The sequence below is a fragment of the Schistocerca piceifrons genome, chromosome 3 (genome assembly GCF_021461385.2).
Source record: "Schistocerca piceifrons isolate TAMUIC-IGC-003096 chromosome 3, iqSchPice1.1, whole genome shotgun sequence".
In the NCBI taxonomy this organism is placed as follows: Eukaryota; Metazoa; Arthropoda; class Insecta; order Orthoptera; family Acrididae; genus Schistocerca; species Schistocerca piceifrons.
In genome coordinates this window covers 34,765,393-34,780,361 of record NC_060140.1, presented here as the reverse complement: position 1 = coordinate 34,780,361, position 14,969 = coordinate 34,765,393, and the positions used below count along the sequence as shown (strand labels likewise).

Here is a 14,969-nt window from a genome sequence, read left to right as displayed (position 1 = left end):
CAAATTTCTCTTCTTCAGAAGCGCTTTCCTTGCCATTGCCATTCTACATTCTATATCCTACTTGCTCCCCAGATAGCAAAACTCATTTGCTACTTTAAGTGTCTCATTTCCTGACCTAATTCCCTCAGCATCACCCGACTTAATTCGTCTACATTCCATTATCCTCGTCTTCTTTTGTTGATGTTCATCTTATATCCCCCTTTCAGGACACTGTCCATTCCGTTCAATTGTTCTTCCAGATCCTTTGCTGTCTCTGACAGAATTGCATTTTCTTCTCCACGGATTTTAATTCCTCTTTTGTTTCCTTTACTGCTTGCTCAATATACAGATCAAATAACATCGGGGATGCGCTACAATCCTGACTCACTCTCTTCCCAACCACTGCTTCCCTTTCAAGCCCCACGACTTTTATAACTGCCATCTGGTTTCTGTACAGATTGTAAATAGCCTTTCTCTCCCTGTATTTTACCCCTGCCACCTTCAGAGTTTGAAGGAGAGTATTTTAGTTAAAATTGTCAAAAGCTTTCTCTAAGTCTACATTTGCTAGAAACGTAGGTTTGCTTTTCGTTACTGTAAGATAGGTCGTAGGGTCAGTATTGCCTCACATGTTCCAACATTTCTACGGAATCCAAACTAATCTTCCCCGAGGTCGGGTTCTACCAGTTTTCCCATTCGTCTGTAAAGAATTCGCGTTAGGATTTTTCAGCCACGACTTGTTAATCTTATAGTTCGGTAATTTTCACATCTGTCAACACCTGCTTTCTTTGGGATTGGAATTATTATATTCTTTTTGAAGTCTGAGGGTATTTCGCCTGTCTCGTACATCTTGTTCACAAGATGGTAGAGTTTTGCCAGGGTTGTCTCTCCCAAGGCTATCAGTAGTTCTAATGGAATGTTGTCTACTCCCGGGGCCTTGTTTCGACTTCGGCCTTTCAGTGCTCTGTCAAACTCTTCACGCAGTATCATATCTCCCATTTCATAATCATCTACATCCTCTTCCATTTCCATAACATTGTCCTCAAGTACATCCCCCTTGTATAGACCCTCTATGTACTCCTTCCACCTTACTTCTTTCCCTTCTCTGCTTAGAACTGGGTTTCCATCTGAGCTCTTGATATTCATACAGGTGGTACTCTTTTCTCCAAAGGTCTTTAATTTCCTGTAGGCAGTATCTATCTTATCCCTACTGAGATATGCCTCTACACCCTTACATTTTTCCTCTAGCCATCCTTGCTTAGCAATTTTGCATTTCCTGTCGATCTCACTTTTGAGACGTTGACATTGTTGACAATGTTGAGTGGACTACACCATTAAAATTCTGACCGTGGTAGAGGAAAATACAGAGGGCGAAAGGTTATCTACAACTCGTACAGAAACCAGACTACAGCTATAAGAACCAAAGGACATGAAAAAGGGAAGCAGTGGAAGAGAAGGGAGTGAGGCAGGATTGTATCCTATGCCCGATATTACCCTGCGTGTTTAATGGGCAAGCTGTATTTTAAACCAAGGTGAAATTCGGATACGAAGTTAAAGATAAGGAAGAAGAAATATAAACTCTGAGGTTTGGCGATTCTGTGATAGATGGCAACGGCCCTAGAGTATCAGTGACCTCTGTGAAAGAAATTATATGATGAACATCAATAAAATTAAAAAAAGGTTTGTCTAACTGAACCAGAGGCAATTAGGTTATAAAGTGCCAAATTGTCTGAGCAGTAAGAAACTGATAAAGGCTGAAGTAAGGAGGATAACAAATGCTGACAATAGCAAGAGCAGCATTTCTGAGTAAAAGAAACTTTTTAACATCGAATATATATATATATATATATATATATATATATATATATATATGTTAATTAGTTTTTTCTGAAGATATGTGGCCCGAATGCAGCCTTGACTGAAAGTGGAGCGTGGACACTAAATGACTGAGACAAAATAATGATAGGAACGTTTGAATTGAGAAAAATGCTGAAGATTAGGTGGGTGAAATGAATAACTAATGATGGGGTACTGAACTGAAATGCAGAAATAAAAAACCTATGTGACAGAAATGAGCAGCCGATAAGACACATGCTGAGGCATTGAGGATATATCAACCTGTAATGTAGGATACTGTTGGGAATAAAAATGTTAGGAAGATACCAATGCTCAAATACACTAACCAGATTTAAATGGATGTCAGTTGCACTAGTTATGCAAAAATGAAGACAGACCACTCAGGAGAGCCACATCAAATCAATCTTTCGACTGCAAATCACAAGAACTACAACTACTAGACTGTACAGTGGACGTATTGTTGTTTATATTTCAGCATATTAACACAGGTTCAATCAATTGGGGTTTTTTTTTTCGAAGGCAAGTGCAGGTTTCTAAAAATTTTATGCATCAACGATAAAGTGTCAGCCACATGCATCGCCTCGTATAGTTTCAGTTACTGCTGACAAATGGTATGTTGCATTACAACGATTTTCAAACCAGTTGTTACTTTGCTTGGTTAAAATTCTTTTTTTGTTGTTTTTCTTCTGTTTTGTTTTTCATCAAGTTGGTAATAATCTTGGTGAATATCATGTGTATCACAGATTTCCCCTCCTGAAATCCCTCATCTCTAAGCATATTTTCTTTCATTACATGTTCAACAGTTTAATATTCCTCACATGTCATTACTGACACTATATACAGCTTAAGAAATTTTGCAGTGCTAGAACAATTTTCCCTCTCTTCATCTAGTTACTGTGCCATCTGCTGTCTGTATAAATTGTATTTAGTACGTTCTCCCACTTTTAAAATTGTTTTGCAATTAATTTTTAACATTTTTGTGTGTAGTTTTCATTTTCTCACGTGTTTGGTTATTCTGTTTTTAATTTCTGTTTCTTCTCCTTCTGCTTATTAGAAAGTAAACTTGCTTTATTAATTGGTGTCACTTATGTAGTTTGTTGTAATAACAACCACGATATAGATCTGGCTTGATTTTGTATTTCAATGATTTTATGAAAAATTACACTGCAGTAAGATTTAGGTTCACCTGTTAAAATAGCTTGACAGTGCATATCCTTTGTCCAGCCACAGAACAAGAAATATTTAACTTTTCTCCTCTACAGTTTGACATAATGTATCAAACTAATTTGATCCCGAAGACAATTTTATACTCTCATTAGCATAGGAAACATGTTCTTTGCAATCTTCTTCAAGTAAGCTTCTGAAATGTCGTGAATGAGTCTTTTTGACGAATAATGTGACACTCAAAGATATAGGAAGTGGTACATGAAGGCATGTAAAAATTTGTTAGATGGTAAATTAGTGTCTCTGTTTTGTCAGCGGTTCTAATGCATTCTATTATCATAATATGTAATTCAATGTGAAGGATTATAAATATAGCTTTACGAATCTTTTGCAATTAAATATTGTTATCTACACACATCAAGTTGTATGTGCTTTCTATTTGTCATACAGTCTTTTTCGTAATCTTTACTCACAAATAGTCGACCTTCATTATGCAGTGCATCTGAAGCTTCTTTTAAATTGCTTCTTTCAATTGCATTATAACTTACAACTCATGCTTCTCATGTATGAAATTTGCAAACATTCTGCTCAAGAGCAACATTTACAGTTCATTGACTAATCTCCTTTCATACATTGGGTTGGCTGTAGAGACGTTCCTTATAAAGTTATCTTTGTAATTTTGCTAACCCTGTTCATAGGATATTAAATTCTGTTCTACTTCATTTGGAACAGCTGTTAATTTGCTGTATTGCCGCGGTATGAGATTTATTATTTTTTTGAAAACTCAGTTTACTTTGAGATTTGTTTACAGATTACATCTACTGAAACGTCCCCTAAGAAAAATTAATGAATTACTGTGCTGGTAAGCCCCTACGATATTTGATTTTCAAACAGCTGGGCAGAACTGAACGTACTCAGATATTTCGCATTTCGCTCTTTACCTATTCTGATCAACACTAAAATGACACACAATATTTTTAGCGCAACGCAATCTGACTTTCAATAAACCCTACAAAAGAATGGCCCTGGCTAACATTAAACTATACCTTTCGCAGATCACTTACCTCACAAAAATCTTCGTTACTCAAGCTACTGCAATACAGCGAGCGCCACTACTGCCAGCTAAATAAAATATTCAAACTACTAAAGGCACTAACTACTGATAGGCATAGTTAGCAAATGAAAGATTTTGATAGAGGAAAAACAATGTATTTACCTTAATATTGTTCAAAAGTGATATTATATATATATTAGTTCATGACATCCAGTCTTACAGATTTACTGCCTCTGCCCAGATCATCCGCTCTCAAAACTCCGCCATCTCACTCCCCACATCCACTACTGCTGGCGGCTCACCTCCACCTGCGCAACGCTACGCGCTGTTAACAGCCAACTGCCCAACACTACAATAGAGAATTTCCAACAATGCTAAGCAGCCACAGACTGCACACAGCACAGTCAGTGATTTTCATATAGAGCGCTACATGGCGTTACCGACATTAAAACCTAAACAGCCTACTTACACTACAAACATAACTCATAAATAATTATTAAAAACCTCATATATTTCTCAAGTGTCATTCAGGGTCTGCACAGGCTGTTACCTTAATCATAATAATATTGTAGTAACTTGTATCTGATGATGGTTTAAATTAGTCTTTATTCTCCATTTACATAAATTACAGCCGTCATATTGGTTATGAGACTGTTGTAGTTTAAAATTTTCTTGCTGACCATTAACTTAAGTGTTTATACACATTTTGGTAGTTATAGATATTTTGATCTCGTCACTACCTGACAAAAATAGTATTTCACGCAGAAGATATTGTCACATGCCAATCTAACTTCGCACATGTACAAACCATCGATGGATGTGTTAAGTAATAGAGTTTTAATTCTCTATAAATTCTCCACATCTGACTGAAAACCCTTTTTGTAAACGGGATTGACCTGTGTGTTTATCCAGTCACTATAAACGCTTTCATCCTTCAGCGATCGACGGCAAACTACAGATAGAACTAGAGATGGCTGTACGCATAATCGTATAGGTATCCCATAAGGTCCAATCAGCGTGCTTTAGCTGAGTGATTTCACTAATTTTTTCCACTGGACCGATCATTTTGACAGCTGTCCGACAGCTGAAAGGAAAAACTGCAGTAGGATCATCCTCAAACTGGTTTAGAAAAAGGAATTTATTCATTCAGCTTTTCTCTGTTATCCTCTGATGCGACGTGATAGCGGTCACCGACGGGCTCGAATGATGCCTTCGATCCATTTACTGATTTAGCTGTGACTGTAACTTTTTGGTATTTTCTGCCAAATCAGTAGCGAGAATTTTGCTATCGGATTGGTTCAAATTTCTCACCTAGTGCCAATTTTGTCATCGTTCAGTTTTTCTGTCTACGATGTTTTGACTACCTTAAAATATGTGCTGAATTTCGCTATTCTTTTGGAGTAGGCTTTTGACACGGCAGTCGAACCAGGGTGGGCTCTTTCCCATCCTTCACAGTTTAGCTCAGCTTATGTGTGTCTAATGCATATTGTTTGATGCTCTTGAACGTTGACAGTTTGTGCTCAACATGTCCAGTCTTGTGTTGACTGCTCAAATAATCTGAAATCTGCTTCTTGGCAGCAGAAATATCTTCCTACCTCCCTTTACATTCCTATTTGCACCTGCAGTTTGTGGCGTTTCATTACTGATTTCCTGCTCTGTGTTAATTAAGTCGAAAATTACGAGCCGATTTATATCAGGAAGATCTAATATGTTCCCCTGTCGAGTCGGTTCTTCGATTAACTGCTCATGTTGTTGTTGAATAATGCATTGAGAACAGTTTCAAAGTATTCCCTCTTCCTTCCACCTGCACTAATCGCTTGAGTCTCTCAATCCAAAGCTGTTACACTGAAATCCCCTTCTAATAATATAACTTGACCAGCGAATTTATGTGCAATCTCTCTGTAATTAAGAGAGCTGGTATTATTTTGTTACTGAAATTAGAAGTAACTTCTGAACATGTGGCGGGATTTCTATTTCCTAAAAAATCAACATGTGGAAGACACACATAATCTGCTACCGTAGTAGGCGCTGCCTGCGTGTAGTGCATACCTGATCTGTGAAGAGAGATCCTAAAATTTTCTATCAGATAGCAGAGTTCGAGAAATCCGCGTCTACGTTCGTGACAGAATTGTCTCCGCTTCTGGTTTAAGCCGTCCACTCGGCACAAAGCAGAAGACAGCGGTCGTTTGTGGGCCCACCGGGGGCGAGGCCGGTTGTTTCCATCAAAGCAGCTGGCCAGCTAGCCGCCGGTAGCGACCGAGGACGACACCTGAGCGCAGGCGACAGGCGTCATTCGTTCAGACACGATTCGTGGTCTGTAGGCAGCTGCACTAAGTCGACAGTTTTTCCATATCTCAGACACGATTCCCCAGCAGACATGCTGAATGGACATTGGCCTTCCTTCGCGACTTGCCTGCTATTGCCCTAAGAGGCTCCATCACCTGCCGAACGTTGGATCTCCCAGTGCCCAGACAGCCCACTCTCTGCATTTGTTGGGACCGTTCAGAAAGATGGGCCCCAGTCCCAACAGCCGAGGTCTCCGGTACTGACTCACGTATATTTACAGCAGTGGGCAAGACCTCAGAGCTATCTTTAAGGCACAAGGGGGAGGCCTTGCGGCTAGTACCCGTTTTTGCCTCCCGCCCTGAGGTTCGCAACCATCCACTGTTCGCCAGCACAGGGCTCGCTAGTGGGGCCGTAGACATCTAGTGTGGGAGCAGGTGCCTGAGCGCCGTCGCATGTCAGGGCAGCATACTGGAGCCTGGCAAGTGGGCCGCGTCTCTGTGGAATGCCTTGTGTTGTTGTGGGTTTCATTCCCAAGGCAGGTTTGATACGGCTCACCACGCTGCTCTGTCCTGTTCAACACTCTTCAGTTCTGCGTAGCTCCTACTTACTGTACTCTGTTTGTACGCCCCCACACTTTCTTTCATCATCAAACTGACGACTCCTCGATGACTCGGGATGTAACCCACTAACCGATACGTTTTTTTAGTAAAGTTGTATGATAAATCCCCTTTTTCGCCAATTCCGTTCAGTACCTCCATATTAGATATTATCCACTACATTCAACTGCTCGTCTGAGTCATTTGACATCTCTGACAGCATTAAAATGCCGTCGGCAAACCTCAATTTGTTCTCCCTCAACTTTAATGCCTTTTTCTAATATCTCGGTGCCTTCTTTTACTGCTTGCTGAAGCCGGCCGAAGTGGCCGAGCGGTTCTAGGCGCTACAGTCTGGAGCCGAGCGACCGCTACGGTCGCAGTTTCGAATCCTGCCTCGGGCATGGATGTGTGTGATGTCCTTAGGTTAGTTAGGTTTAATTAGTTCTAAGTTGTAGGCGACCGGTGACCTCAGAAGTTAAGTCGCATAGTGCTCAGAGTCATTTTTCTTGCTGAATGTACAGACTGAGTAACACTGAGGAGAGGCTACAAACGAGTCTAACTCACTTCTTAACTACTGCTTCAGTTTCACGACCTTCAGGTCTTACGTATAACAGCAGCTCCGTTTCCGTACATCTTGTAGCCAGTGTTTGTCTCCTGTATTTTACTTATAGACTGTATTCCGGGCTACATTGTTAACAGCCTTCTGCAAGTCTGTGAATGCATAAGCGTAAACGTGCAGCCTTCAGCGTGAGTCGTAAGGTAAGTTGTAGGGCCCTGTCTTTCTACGATTCACCGGTACCGAAACCGTTCTTTCCCAGGTTCGGTTTGTATTCGTTTTTCCATTTTTCTGTAAATAATTCGTGCTGGTATGTCGCAGGTAAGGCTTATGAAGATGATGGTTGTATAAAATTTACATGTGTCTGCGCTTGTCCGCTTTGCAATATCAATTATTACATTCTTCTTGTAATCTGTCAGTATTTCTCCTGTATGACATATCTTGCGCAGTGGGTGGAATAGTTTTGTCACGATTGACTCTGGCAAGGACATCAGTAATTCTGAGTGAATGTCGTCTACTCCAGGGGCCTTGTATAGACGTACATCTTCATTTACAACTACGCTCCACAAGCCACCTTACGGTGTGCCGTGGAGGGTACTCCGTGTCGCACCGTCACTTCCCCTCTTTTGTGTTCCAGTGACTAATAGTCCGCGGTAAGCCCCCGTGTGGCCTCGATCTCTCTGGTTTTGCCTTCGTGGTCTTTCAGCGAGGTATACGTAGGAGGAAACAATACACTTGTTGAGCACTCCGCGAACGGGTACCGTAGGAAGTTTAAGAAGAACCCACGTCGGGACGCAAAACGTATCTCTTACAGCGTTTGTCACTAGAGTTGGTCGATCGTGTCTCTGAGGCTTTCGCGATTCCTGAATGCGTCAGTAACGAAACGCGCTGGCTGCTCCTGTTTGGATCTTCTCTGTCAGTCCTATGTGGTACGGATCCCTTACTGCGGATCAGTGTTCAAGATTTGGTCGAAAGAGTGTTTTGTTTACGGGCTACATGTCCTGCGCATTCTTGCAGTGGCTGACGGTGTCACATAGGCCTCACCTGCGATTAGTTTTATGTGGTTCTACGTATACTCCTAGATATTTTATGGAAATAAGTGATTCTTCTGCAATCGTGTAATACAATAAGGGGTCTTTTTGTCTATGTTGACGCAATAAGTTGCATTTCTTATGTAGAAAGTGAGATGTCAATCCTATTTAGGCGTTCCTGTGTTCCGCTACCATATCCTAACGTTGCGACTTGTGTACAAAGGGTTGCGTCCGCGAAAAGCGTCACGGAACTTCCAGTGTTGTCTCCATACTATTTATATTGTTGTTGTTGTTGTTGTTGTTGTTGTTGTGGTCTTCAGTCCAGAGACTGGATTGATGCAGCTCTCCATGCTACTCTATCCTGTGCAAGCTTCTTCATCTCCCAGTACGTACTGCAACTTACATCCATCTGAATCTTCTTAGTGTATTCATCTCTTGGTCTCCCTCTACGATTTTTACCCTCCACGCTGCCCTCCAGTACTAAATTGGTGATCCCTCGATGCCTCAGAACATGCCCTACCAATCGATCCCTTCTTCTTGTCAACTTGCGCCACAAACTCCTCTTCTCCCCAATCCTATTCAATAACTCCCCATTAGTTATGTGATCTACCCATCCAATCTTCAGCATTCTTCTGTAGCACCACATTTCGAAAGCTTCTATTCTCTTCTTGTCCAAACTATTTATCGTCCAAGTTTCACTTCCATACGTGGCCACACTCCATACAAATACTTTCAGAAAAGACTTCCTGACACTTAAATCTATACTCGATGTTAACAAATTTCTCTTCTTCACAAACGATTTTCTTGCCATTGCCAATCTACATTTTATATCCTGTCTACTTCGCCCATCATCAGTTATTTTGCTCCCCAAATAGCAAAATTCCTTTACTACTTTAAGTGTCTCATTTCCTAATCTAATTCCCTCAGCATCACCCGACTTAATTCGACTACATTCCATTATCATCGTTTTGCTTTTGTTGATGTTCATCTTATAGCCTCCTTTCAAGACACTGTCCATTCCGATCAACTGCTCTTCCAAGTCCTTTGCTGTCTGACAGAATTACAATGTCATCGGCGAACCTCAAAGTTACACTCCTGGAAATTGAAATAAGAACACCGTGAATTCATTGTCAAAGGAAGAGGAAACTTTATTGACACATTCCTGGGGTCAGATACATCACATGATCACACTGACAGAACCACAGGCACATATACACAGGCAACAGAGCATGCACAATGTCGGCACTAGTACAGTGTATATCAACCTTTCGCAGCAATGCGGGCTGCTATTCTCCCATGGAGACGATCGTAGAGATGCTGGATGTAGTCCTGTGGAACGGCTTGCCATGCCATTTCCACCTGGCGCCTCAGTTGGACCAGCGTTCGTGCTGGACGTGCAGACCGCGTGAGACGACGCATTATCCAGTCCCAAACATGCTCAATGGGGGACAGATCCGGAGATCTTGCTGGCCAGGGTAGTTGACTTACACCTTCTAGAGCACGTTGGGTGGCACGGGATACATGCGGACGTGCATTGTCCTGTTGGAACAGCAAGTTCCCTTGCCGGTCTAGGAATGGTAGAACGATGGGTTCGATGACGGTTTGGATGTACCGTGCACTATTCAGTGTCCCCTCGACGATCACCAGTGGTGTACGGCCAGTGTAGGAGATCGCTCCCCACACCATGATGCCGGGTGTTGGCCCTGTGTGCCTCGGTCGTATGCAGTCCTGATTGTGGCGCTCACCTGCACGGCGCCAAACACGCATACGACCATCATTGGCACCAAGGCAGAAGCGACTCTCATCGCTGAAGACGACACGTCTCCATTCGTCCCTCCATTCACGCCTGTCGCGACACCACTGGAGGCGGGCTGCACGATGTTGCGGCGTGAGCGGAAGACGGCCTAACGGTGTGCGGGACGGTAGCCCAGCTTCATGGAGACGGTTGCGAATGGTCCTCGCCGATACCCCAGGAGCAATAGTGTCCCTAATTTGCTGGGAAGTGGCGGTGCGGTCCCCTACGGCACTGCGTAGGATCCTACGGTCTTGGCGTGCATCCGTGCGTCGCTGCGGTCCGGTCCCAGGTCGACGGGCACGTGCACCTTCCGCCGACCACTGGCGACAACATCGATGTACTGTGGAGACCTCACGCCCCACGTGTTGAGCAATTCGGCGGTACGTCCACCCGGCCTCCCGCATGCCCACTATACGCCCTCGCTCGAAGTCCGTCAACTGCACATACGGTTCACGTCCACGCTGTCGCGGCATGCTACCAGTGTTAAAGACTGCGATGGAGCTCCGTATGCCACGGCAAACTGGCTGACACTGACGGCGGCGGTGCACAAATGCTGCGCAGCTAGCGCCATTCGACGGCCAACACCGCGGTTCCTGGTATGTCCGCTGTGCCGTGCGTGTGATCATTGCTTGTACAGCCCTCTCGCAGTGTCCGGAGCAAGTATGGTGGGGTCTGACACACCGGTGTCAATGTGTTCTTTTTTCCATTTCCAGGAGTGTATTATTTCTTCTCCATGGATTTTAATACCTGCTCCGAATTTTTCTTTAGTTTTTTCTTTACTGCTTGCTCAGTATATAGATTGAATAACACCGGGGAGAGGCTACAACCCTGTCTCACTCGCTCCCAACCACTGCTTCCTTTTCATGTCCCACGACTCTTATAACTGCCATCTGGTTTCTGTACAAATTGTAAATAGCCTTTCGGCCCCTGTATTTTACCCCTGCCACCTTCATAATTTGAAAGAGAGTATTATATATACATTGTGAAAAGTAATGGATGTATGAAAGGTCCTCGGGGTACGCCCGATGTGAGTTTTACGTCCGGAGACTTGTGCCTATTGAGAGTGACCTGGTGTGTCTGCTACCCGCAGAGCTGGGAGGCGCTGCCGCCGGACACGGCCACCTTCACGCCGGACATCACGCCGCTCATCCTGTCTGCGCACCGCGACAACTACGAGATCATCAAGATCCTGCTGGACCGCGGCGCCACGCTGCCCATGCCGCACGACGTCAGGTAGGAGCGCTCACAGCCCACCAGCTATACCGTAAATTCAAAAGTCAAACAGGAAAAAATAAAAAAATAAAAATGACAAGTCTGTTTTTGTCTAGGGTGCACCAGTTTACAAACTTAAATTCTTACGTAATCTTTATGACAATGTAAAACGGATCTTACAAAGAATTTTTCTTATAAAAATCTACTTGTGCGTGAAGAAAAAACTAGAAGCACTATCGAAGATATTGTGTCAAATTCTTGGATAATTTCGAGGCTTACAGATGCACGGAATGTCACTTTTATAGTCAAAACTTAAAGCCCTTTCAACATATTACAGTCACTCGTGAATTTGTGTTCTGGTAGTCTCGGTGGGAACGCCCACCGAGAAAGTTGTTCACAAAACGACGGAATTGATTTTTGTAACACATCACACATCGTTATACTATCAGGTCACGCGAGAACGTGCACTGAAAAAGTCGAACCGACTGGCACGCACCAGAGCACGAATCTTTTTCAAATGTCTCGCCTCGAAACAGGACACAGTAGAGAAGAACTCACCCACAGTTGTTACAGAAATCTCATCTCTGCACCCGTAATGCTACATACTGAACTCCTGTGATAAATTGGGTAGCCATCTGCCAGTATCTTGGAACTAGAGAAGGACAGAACACAAAGGTGAGGAACGAGCCCAATTCTAGAGTCGAAGAGTCACTTAGGAACCAATTCTATCCCAAGCGCAGGCCATCTACCTCCAGTGTCACTCGTACTGCGCCGTAAGCCAGAAAGGTTCCGCGGAGCAGAGCACAGGTGAGCCACACACACAGGCAGCGGACCGTGCCGGCGGACCAGCTGCTACCGGCCAGCGCAGCATCGCAGGGCGAGGCTCCGGCTGCACACAGGAAGCGCGGACCGAGCCTCACCGGCCGTCCGACTCCACGAGGCCCTCGTCATTTCAGTCGTCAGCGTCCAGCCCCCATGTGGTTTTATATCGAAATGCGTCTCGAAAACGTCCGCCACGCCTGTATTCACATTTCTAGGAGTACTTACCATCTGGCCGCCAGCGTTAACCACAACTGAGTGTACTCAGGTTCGGCGTTCGTAGAGTTACACTACTGGCCATTAAAATTGCTACACCGAGAAGAAATGCAGATGATAAACGGGTATTCATTGGACAAATATATTATACTACAACTGACATTTTCACGCAATTTGGGTGCATAGATCCTGACAAATCGGTAACCAGAACAACCACCTCTGGCCGTAGTAACGGCCTTGATACGCCTGGGCATTGAGTCAAACAGAGCTTGGATGGCGTGTACAGGTACAGCTGCCCATGCAGCTTCAGCACGATACCACAGTTCATCAAGAGTACTGACTGGCGTATTGTGACGAGCCAGTTGCTCGGCCACCATTGACCAGACGTTTTAAATTGGTGAGAGATCTGGAGAATGTGCTGGCCAGGGCTGCAGTCGAATATTTTCTGTATCCAGAAAGGACCGTACAGGACTTGCAACGTGCGTTCGTGCATTATCCTGCTGAAATGTAGGGTTTCGCAGGGATAGAATGAAGGGTAGAGCCACGCGTCGTAACACATCTGAAATGTAACGTCCACTGTTCAAAGTGCCGTCAATGCGAAATAAAGGTGACCGAGACGTGTAACCAATGGCACCCCATACCATCACGCCGGCTGGTATGCCAGTATAGCGATGACGAATACACGCTTCCAATGTGCGTTCACCCCGATGTCGCCAAACACGGATGCGACCATCATGATGCTGTAAAGAGAACCTGGATTCATCCGAAAAAATGACGTTTTGCCATTCGTGCACCCAGGTTCGTCGTTGAGTACACCATCGCAGGCGCTCCTGTCTGTGATGCAGCGGCAAGGGTAACCGCAGCCATGGTCTCCGCGCTGATAGTCCATGCTGCTGCAAATGTCGTCGAACTGGTCGTGCAGATGGTTGTTGTCTTGCAAACGTCCCCATCTGTTGACTCAGGGATCGAGACGTGGGTTGCACGATCCGTTACGCCCATGTGGATACGATGCCTGTCATCTCGGCTGCTAGTGATACGAGGCCGTTGGGATCCAGCACGGCGTTCCGTAGTACCCTCCTGAACCCACCGATTTCATATTCTGCTAACAGTAATTGGATCTCGACCAAGGCGAGCAGCAAAGTCGCGATACGACGAACCGCAATCGCGACAGGCTACAATCCGACCTTTATCAAAGTCGGAAACGTGATGGTACGCATTTCTCCTCCTCACATCACAACAACGTTTCACCAGCCAACGCCGGTCAACTGCTGTTTGTGTATGAGAAATCGGTTGGAAACTTTCCTCATGTGCGCACGTTGTAGGTGTCGCCACCGGCGCCAACCTTGTGTGAATGCTCTGAAAAGCTAATCATTTGCATATCACATCATCCTCTTCCCGTCGGTTAAATGTCGCGTCTGTAGCACATCATCTTCCTCGTGTAGCAATTTTAATGGCCAGTAGTGTACTCTGTTGTCACTAACTTAGACGAAACCCTGTCAGTGTAGTATTCGTTATTTGGTAAACAACAAGGTGACCACTCTCCCAACCGATCTTAAAAATATTCACGAAAAATGTCTCTAGAAACGGCGATGATGCCTCAAACAGTTCTATTTACAGATAGCAGTCATGACTCGAAAGAAGTTTCTGTATTATTTAGAGCTCTAATTCTTTGACTCGTATTATTGTCGATTTTGTACATGAAACCTACCATTGAACCTGCATCACAGTGCATACGTCCACCACCTGTCACCACTATAGCTGTATAGCCCAATTACCGAAATAATTAAAATCATTACGCAATTGTTGAAATTCATATTTTATTGCAATGAAATTATGGTTAACAATCCAGTGAATAGTCAAAATTTTTCATATCGTAACTTACAAGGAGTCAAGACATAAACACACTTTACCTGTATGTGTGCTGCCAGTAATCGGTTCCATTTTTTGCAGATATTTGTTGTCTCTTCGTCGGTTCTTCACAGCGCCCTAGTGTAGAAGCATTCTCGTTGAGACCGTTCTTAGAGGATGTACCTTGAGGTTCTTTCCACTGCACCATCGACTGTCATATCCTCTTCAACTTCGTCACGTTCGCTGTACTCATCTCCGTCTACTTCAGTACGTCCATATTCTCCACCTCCATCACTAACACCTTCAGCTTCACACTAAAATACCCTCTTAATCCTGTCATATCATAGTCTTTCCACACCATGTTCAGAAATTATGGTTGATAAAAAGCATCTGTTACTCACCTTTTGGACTCGGATAATTTTTATTATTGGCTCTACTATTATTATTATTTCGCGACAAGAATTTTAGGACATCGATGTGGCATTCTTTTAATAACTAAGTCTACAATTTTATACTTTCTAAAGATTTTTCTTAATTATCTAGGTGATTCTAATGTTTT

The 14,969-nt window shown here is 43.8% G+C and overlaps 1 protein-coding gene across 1 annotated transcript in view; it reads left to right on the top strand.

Moving 5' to 3' along the window:
* LOC124788373 (transient receptor potential-gamma protein-like) overlaps nt 1–11,552 on the top strand; it is a 57,558-nt gene extending 46,006 nt beyond the window's left edge. Inside the window, exon 3 of the mRNA XM_047255638.1 lies at nt 11,406–11,552. Coding sequence (XP_047111594.1) covers nt 11,406–11,552 — 147 coding nt within the window. The remainder of the gene's footprint in view (nt 1–11,405) is intronic.
* The last annotated feature ends 3,417 nt before the right edge of the window (nt 11,553–14,969 follow it).